The sequence below is a fragment of the Centroberyx affinis genome, unplaced genomic scaffold, assembly GCF_046629955.1.
Source record: "Centroberyx affinis isolate AG114_WGS23_722 - 3 ecotype Tasmania unplaced genomic scaffold, CSIRO-AGI_Caff_v1 ptg002512l_1, whole genome shotgun sequence".
Lineage (NCBI taxonomy): Eukaryota > Metazoa > Chordata > Actinopteri > Beryciformes > Berycidae > Centroberyx > Centroberyx affinis.
In genome coordinates this window covers 42,501-50,000 of record NW_027280734.1, presented here as the reverse complement: position 1 = coordinate 50,000, position 7,500 = coordinate 42,501, and the positions used below count along the sequence as shown (strand labels likewise).

The window sequence follows — 7,500 nt, the reverse complement described above, 5'->3', positions numbered from 1 at the left end:
GAGCAACCAGAGAGAGGGACAGAGGGAGAGAGGGAGAGAGAGAGAGAGAGGGAGAGAGAGAGAGAGAGAGAGAGAGAGAGAGAGTGTTGAAAATGTTGAAAGGAGAGGAGAGGAGAAGAAGGAATGATGAGGAAAGACACAAAGAAAGGAGTAAAGACAGAAATTGAGAAGAGGGAGAGAAGAGAGGAAAGGAGTAGAGAAGAAGAGAGGAACAGAGGGGTTAGAGAAGAGAGGCAAAGAAAGTGAAGAAAGACTCAAAGGAAGGAGGAAAAGAAAGGAATGGAGGAGAGAAGAAGCGAAGAGAAGACAGGAAAGACATAAAGACAAGAGATGAGAGGAAAAGAAGAGGAGAGGAAAGAAGGGAATGAAGAGAGAAGAAAAAGGAAAGGCAGTGGAGAGAGCAAAGAAGGAAAGACAACAGAAGAAGAGAAGAAAAGAAGAGAAGAGGAAAAAAGAGAAGAAGAAGAAAGGACAAGACAAGGGAGCAAAGAGGAGAAGAGAAGAAGAAACACGAAGAGAGAGGGAAAGGAAAAGAAGGGAAGAAAGGGAGGATACAGAGACGCACGGGGGGGACGACTGGAAACCGCAGCAAAGGGAAAGACACAAAGAGATGGCAGGAGAGGGCAGGAACGAGGGCTGGCATCGCGGCCCTGCCGTCGGCGCCAACCGAGGTCGTAACCGCGGCGACCGGGGGGTGGGGGGGTGGGGGGGGGTCAGGCCTTTGTTCGCGCCAAGGTCTTCCCTCCCGCGAAGAAGGTTGAGTCGAGTTCTCGGGAAAGTCAATAAGCCAAAAGGGACGACGGGGATCCAGGGACCTTTAAGGCAGAACTGGAGCTGCAGGGTGACAAGTTCAGCTCCATTCTGTCTTTTGTACTGTCGTTTCCTTCGTGTGTGAATAACAGCGGTTGTAAAAGAAAAAAAAAAAAAAAAAAAAATGAGTTCTGGTCCCACGAGGGATGACTTCAAGAGTTCAGTTGTAAAACGATGTGTAAACTAGAAAGAACCGCCTCGCGGTTGTGTGCCTCCGCCAAGAAACTTTGTTTTATCATTGCGAGGACAGTCTTTATTTATTGAACATATATAATTAAAGTGATTATTAGGTCAACTTAAAGGATTTTGATGTCTGCAAAAGTAAGTGACAGCACTTCCACCGTTTTTGTAGAATGATCCAAGATGGTTTTCTCAGCTACAGTGGTAAGCAAAACATTATGATGTCACAGTGAAGTTGACCTTTTGGATATAAAATGTCATCACTTCATCATTTTATCCTATTAGACATTTGTGTGAAATTTTGTCATAATTAGCGTATTTTGTGAGGTCACAGTGACCTTGACCTTTGACCTTTGACCACCAACTTCTAATCAGTTCATCCTTGAGTCCAAGTGGACGTTTGTGCAAAATTGAAAGAAATTCCCTCAAGGCGTTCCTGGGATATCGCGTTCATGAGAATGGGACGGACGGACGTACGGACTGACAACCCGAAAACATAATGCCTCCATGCCTCCTGCAACGGGAAAGGTCACAGGTTCGCATGTCCTGTCAAAGTTCCCATGAGCAAGAACACTGAACCCCCCCACCTGCTTAGCTCGTCGCAAGTCGCTCTGCTTAAGAGACTTGGCTAAACAAAAACAGAGTGACATCACTGTCCACCCCTGTTTTCATTGGATGTAAGTATGAGCCGAGGTTCAGGCTCGGGCGATATCCAAAATCTTATATCGCGATACTGTCCCGCCAAAATATCGCGATACACGATATTATCTCCGTTCGTGGGGGTCGTTTTTACTTTTTTTGGTGTTGTTTTTCAGGTTGTTTTTTGTATTTATTATGCTGTATTTTATCTTATTTCTTCTAAATCGCATCACATTTCTAATAATCATATTTATTATTATCAATAGCCTAGAAATGTGATCTTACTAATCAAGTATTGGAGGAAACAATGGCCATTTGATGTAATTTGCTCATTCCTGCCATTTCCAGGAGAACGGGCTGATTGTGGACAAGGGAACCCAAAGTTTAAAAGTTCAAAAGTGCATAATTGTGAGTGTGTGCGGGCTGGGAAGGAGGGTCCTGCAGGGAAGATATGATAATGCAGAGATGGGGAACAGGGCAAAACAGTTGAGACTGCATAGCACTGGTGCAAGGAGTTTGAATTTAAGACTTTTACAAACTCCAACAAGGCAAAAATCAGCCTTTAAAAGTCAACCCAGCAGCATGTTCAGACACTGTTGAGACTGGTTCAGCTGTTATGTGAACTACGTGGAGTACGTGCCGCTATGGGTCTAATATTCACTATGACTTCATCCACTACACCCCCACCCCCACCCCCACCCCTTCCCGACCCGGGACAGTGAGCCAGCCCTAATGACAGTTGACTACCTGACAGATGGAACGCTCCATTAGAGAGAGGGAGGGAGGGAGGGAGGGAGGGGTGACTGACTGTCTGTCTGTCTGGGGAAGACACAAAGTCTGAGCCAAACACGTAGAGAGGAGAGGAGAGGAGAGGAGAGGAGAGGAGAGGAGAGGAGAGGAGAGGAGGACGGGAAAAGAGAAGGAGAAGAAGAAGAAGAGGAAGAGGCGAGCAAGGGGAAAGTACTAACATGGAAGAGATGGAAGCAAGGAGAAGGAGAAGAGAGAAAGGAGAGTGAGGAGAGGACAAGAAGAAAGAGAGAGTGACAGAGTAAAGCTAGAAGATTATCACCACCAGATTTGTCCGTTCCGACAATCGGAGGGGAAATCCAGATCGGAGGAATCGATCTTAACCGCACCGATCGACTCGCAGCCCGATCTGAGCCGCTTCTATAGTAACAAATACGTTTGATCTTTACCACTCGACATCTGCAGGGTCTGAACAAGTCTTTCGGTGTGTCGGGATCAGAGATTAGACCGCCAACGGCCAATGAGAGACCGGTTTAGAGTAGAGCTGAACAAATAATTCAAATCAAAATCGCAATATGAACTTCTGCAATTTCCAAATCGCAGAGGCCGCAATTATTTGCTTAAGAGAGAGTTTGGTCCAAAATGGATTTCTGAACATGAATCAATGGTCTTTGGTCCATGAATCTAAACCTTTCATCAGACTCAAACTCAGTAAATCCTGCACACTGACATCTATTTATTTTTTTACAAAAACTCTACAAAATTTATGACAAGAGAAACCTGTGATGATATGAAGTGAGGTGGACCGAGATTAATTTTGATTGGACTTTCATTGGAAATAGTTCTATCTTTAACTGTATGATCTCCCCCCAGTTCCCCTAAACGGTGAGAACCTTTTGTATTCATAGTATGTGTGTGTGCGTGCGTGCAGCCATCGTTCTCTCACTTCATCCTCCTCCTCCTCTTCATCCTCCACATCCAGAATGCCGGAGTCCTGTTCCGACACCGGACTGCCTCCCTGCCCGTCGCTCTCTGTCCCCGCCCCCAACGTCGCCTCCTTCCTGCCGCGTCGGCCAATCAGGGCCCTCGGCTGCGTGGAGACGGAGCTGTCCAGCGAGCGCTGCAGCTGGGCCTGGAACGAACACACACACACACACACACACACATTAGAAATCTATAAGAGTCAATATCTCTTAAAAGGAAAAATCCACCCACTTTTAGGTATCATCAATCTGGGATGTTCAGTGTATTCCAGAGTTGTAATTTACTTTCTGGTGAACCTTTCCCTCAACCTGCCTCGTCTACTTCTACTTCAGTTAGTGATTGCCTACGTTTCCCAGAATGCCTTTTGACAACCCCTAGAGAAGGAGCATGAACTTGTTGCTTTCATCTCTTGGTTATATGTATAGGTGGAGAGAGAGAGAGCGCAATAATAAGAGCAAGAGAAAGAGAGTTTTTCCTGTTGAGAAAAAGCGAGTCGCGCCCCTGACTCAAACCCCAACCCGTCTCTCCTGCTGCATTGCATTCTGGTCTCTCTCCTGCTCCTGTGGGTGGAGAAATTGGTCTCTCTCCTCTTCTATGATGGATTTCTCCCTGTGTGATTGTTGAACGTCTCTTGGTGCAAAATGGCGGCAGTGTTAAAGTGTTTTAGGGTGGATTTCTCCTTTAACGCCTCTGTCCAGTTACTTGAACAAACAAGCCTCATGAGAAAATCATTAGTTACTCCTAGAAGGCAAACTAGGAGTAACGGCTGATTCCTGCCAAGTGGAAACAGACATTTGCCTGATTCCTGAACACCGTTTTGAGACCGTTTTGAGAAAATCTTAGAAATTAAGAACAGAGTGTTGAGGTCACTGGAGGATAAAAAAAACAAATAAGGAAAACCGCCACTCCTACTCCCATGACAATATCACGAGTTCCTTCAGATGACCATTAAAAGTGATCTACCAAAGCACCTAAGAATATCCTTTCACAAGAGGGAAAATAGCAAGACAGGATGGGAAGAACAGGAAGGACGGAGAATGAATGAACCTGAAAACAAAAGCACATAAAATTAGTGCTGAAGACCTAAAAACAGAGAGAGGGACGATTTGCTTAATGCACGTTGAGATGTATTGGTAATGTGTTGGGAGTCTAAGAGTGATTTTTGAATTGCATTTAGGAAAATTTAGATGGAGGGAAATAGAAATAAATCTAGCTGACTGCAAAAAGGTGAAGGGGAGAGGAAAGAAAGGAGGTGATGAAAAGAAAAAAAAGTAGGTTTTCAAAAGAACACAAGCGCAATGTAATACCTCCTGTCTATGTCAATCTTTGGGGAAAACACAGTATTATAGGATTATTTTATAGGATTATTTTATCTTTCAGGATTAAATCTGTTGATCTGTCAATCTGTGGCAGAGCTGGAACTAGTTGTGATTAGGAACAGTAAAAGTAGAAAAGTAGTAATCTCCCATTAGAAATGAATGGGAAAAAAAACTTAAATTATTTTAAAAAAAACCTGATAAATCACTTTCCTGAAAAAGGTGGCCAATCCTAGGTCTGCCTATGTGTGCTTATCAGAAAGCAAGGTAATAAATAACAGATCTAAATAAAGAACAGATTTTAAATAACGGTGTGACCGATTTTTTACAAATTACAGATTTTTACCGATTTTTTTTTATCTCATTTGAGTTAAAAAGGACCAAAAACAAGAGTGGAAAAAGTGTGAGTTAACAAGGACAAAATAATGCATTGTTCACTTTTCAGTGCTACAAAAAAAAAACTTTTGCCACAACAGACGCGTTACGAAATGTCTCTGTTGTGGCACTGCTGTGAACTCTCGACCTCCTGTTCCCACGCCGTGCCAACCGCACAGCCGCCGCCGCCAACCGCCCACAGCCGCCACCGCCAAAAAAAAACCCTTTCCACTCCACGCCCAGCTCCGCCTCGAGTCCTTTTGAAAGCCGGCCGTGACTCTTGTCGGCTTCCTCTGCGTCGCCGGCGCCGGCCTCCCGCCTTCTGCGCCTAAATCCGTCGTTAAGGACGTCAATAAATACGTCAGAAAACTTCCAAGTCAGTGCCGATTTCGCCCGTTAATGAGAACGGTAATGAGAAAAACGGGTGTTGCGTACGAGGGGGTGTGTGTGTGTGTGTGTGTGCGTGCGTGTGTGTGTGTGTGAGCCGGGAAGAACACAATATCAAGTGATGTTAGGAGAATACAATGCCATCTTTGATCTAATGCCCACACACACACCCATACACACACACACACACACACACACACACATTACTAATGACTCATATAAGACAATAAGAACAAACAAAATCCGTGGAAAGTTGCATTCCTGTCCATAAAGAGGTATGGAGAAGTGGAGTGAGAGGGGACACGTACACACACACACACACAACACACACAACACACACACACACACACACAACACACACACACACTCCAAAGCAGCGAGCTGTGCCCCTCTCTTTTGATTAATAGAGAATAAGTAACACAGCATCGCCGTAAAATACTGTCGCAATAGAGTCTATTCAGTAAATCGTCAACAACCGATCCACCGAAAACCTCTTCAGAATAGCACAGAGTCATCAAGAAGAAAAAAAAACGACAGTGGAAAAATACTGAGAAAACAACTAAAAAAGAGTAGAAAGAGAATAAACCTCGGAGAAAATTCATTCCGAGAACAGCAAAGAAGTGAAAACGAAGTGAAGAGTTAGCTTGTGTGTGTCAGCGGTGCGTTCTCCGTCGCAAATTGCCGTTTCCTTTCAAAAACAGACAAATGAACTCAAAAGAAAAGCAGAAATACGATGAAAGACGAGAAATGAGAAAAGGAGGGATGGAGATAAAGTACGCATCTCTCATCTTTTGTGTGTGCGAGGGCCCCCCCCGAGAGCCGTCGACACACACGTCAGCCGCTACGTCAGATAATTCAACTGAATTCGGTTTGTTAACGTTCCTCTGACGTGTGTGTGTGCGTATACGCATGAGTCCCTTGGGGTTTGCTTTGTGTTATTCCTGAAGAGGTACCCCCCCCACACACACACACACACACAAAATTCCCTGAAAAACACATATAAACACACACCAGCCTTCATTCTTCTACCTCACACACACTAACCAAGTTTAGATGCAGGTAGGAACCTTTTTGTGCCACCGTCTTTTGTTTCCCCATAGTGACGGGGTTCAGCGTGGCACTCACAGGAGCTCGAGTGGGGGGGGAGGGGGGGGAATGTGCGTCATCCCCCACTCTCCACTCCCCCCGAAGAAAAGAGGGGGAGAATAGAAATAGAGGAGCATAAGAGAAGGGGAGAATATAGGAGGAGGTGATGGAGAAAAGAGGGGGAAAAACAAGCGATTTGGTGGAATGAAGCAGAGGAGGAGGAGGAGGAGGATGGGGAAAAGGAGTGGGGAGAAAAGAGGAGGTGAAAAGGAGGTGGGAAGGAGGAGGGGAAAGGAAGTGAGGGCAGAGACGCGAGACGGAGGCAGAATCTGAGCCGCACGACAAACCGTTTAGCACAAGATGACTGAATATTTGTGAAATGACTGGACGTTGCGTTGCGGCGTTTGCGGGAACTGACGGAAATTGCAAGCGAAAGAGCAAAGTTGCGGCAATCTCCTTGTTGACAAGTGGTTTGGAATCAGGCTGTTTGTTGTGGGGAAGCCGCGACGATTTGTGAAAAACTGCCGTCCTTTGCCGTTTTAGGAAGAGGATTTGAGGAGGGTTACGCAGTGGGAGTGCAGGGCCTCTGCAGCTTCGGCGAGGGGCTCTTATTTTGGTAAAAAGATATGAGTTTGAGTTTATTAGTATTCATGCTCACAGTTAACAACTGAATAGAAGCAGAATTTACATTAATAAACATAGAAATACAGTATTTCTATACATGATTGTACCTCATGAAAATGTAAAACTATACATATCTATATACACACATGCACCCATACATTCATACGCATTTACAAAATACAACCATACACTTACATACAACCATGCATACATTTTAAAATGCCATAAAAACAACAATATACAACACAAACAAAAACAAAAACAGACCCCAAAGACTTCAGCTATCCATCTTTTGTTCCATTCAGTTCTGTCTTGTACAGTCTGACTGCTGTAGGCAGGGTTGCTGCTTTCA

General features: G+C 44.7%; 1 protein-coding gene across 1 annotated transcript in view; it reads right to left on the bottom strand.

Annotated features, from left to right (window-relative positions):
* The window catches only part of LOC139656689 (exocyst complex component 6B-like), a gene marked incomplete at its 3' end in the record, with an annotated part of 56,663 nt that overhangs the window by 26,089 nt on the left and 23,074 nt on the right, over window positions 1–7,500 (bottom strand). Inside the window, exon 7 of the mRNA XM_071534297.1 lies at window positions 3,323–3,508. Within this exon, the coding sequence (XP_071390398.1) occupies window positions 3,323–3,508 (186 nt within the window). The remainder of the gene's footprint in view (window positions 1–3,322; window positions 3,509–7,500) is intronic.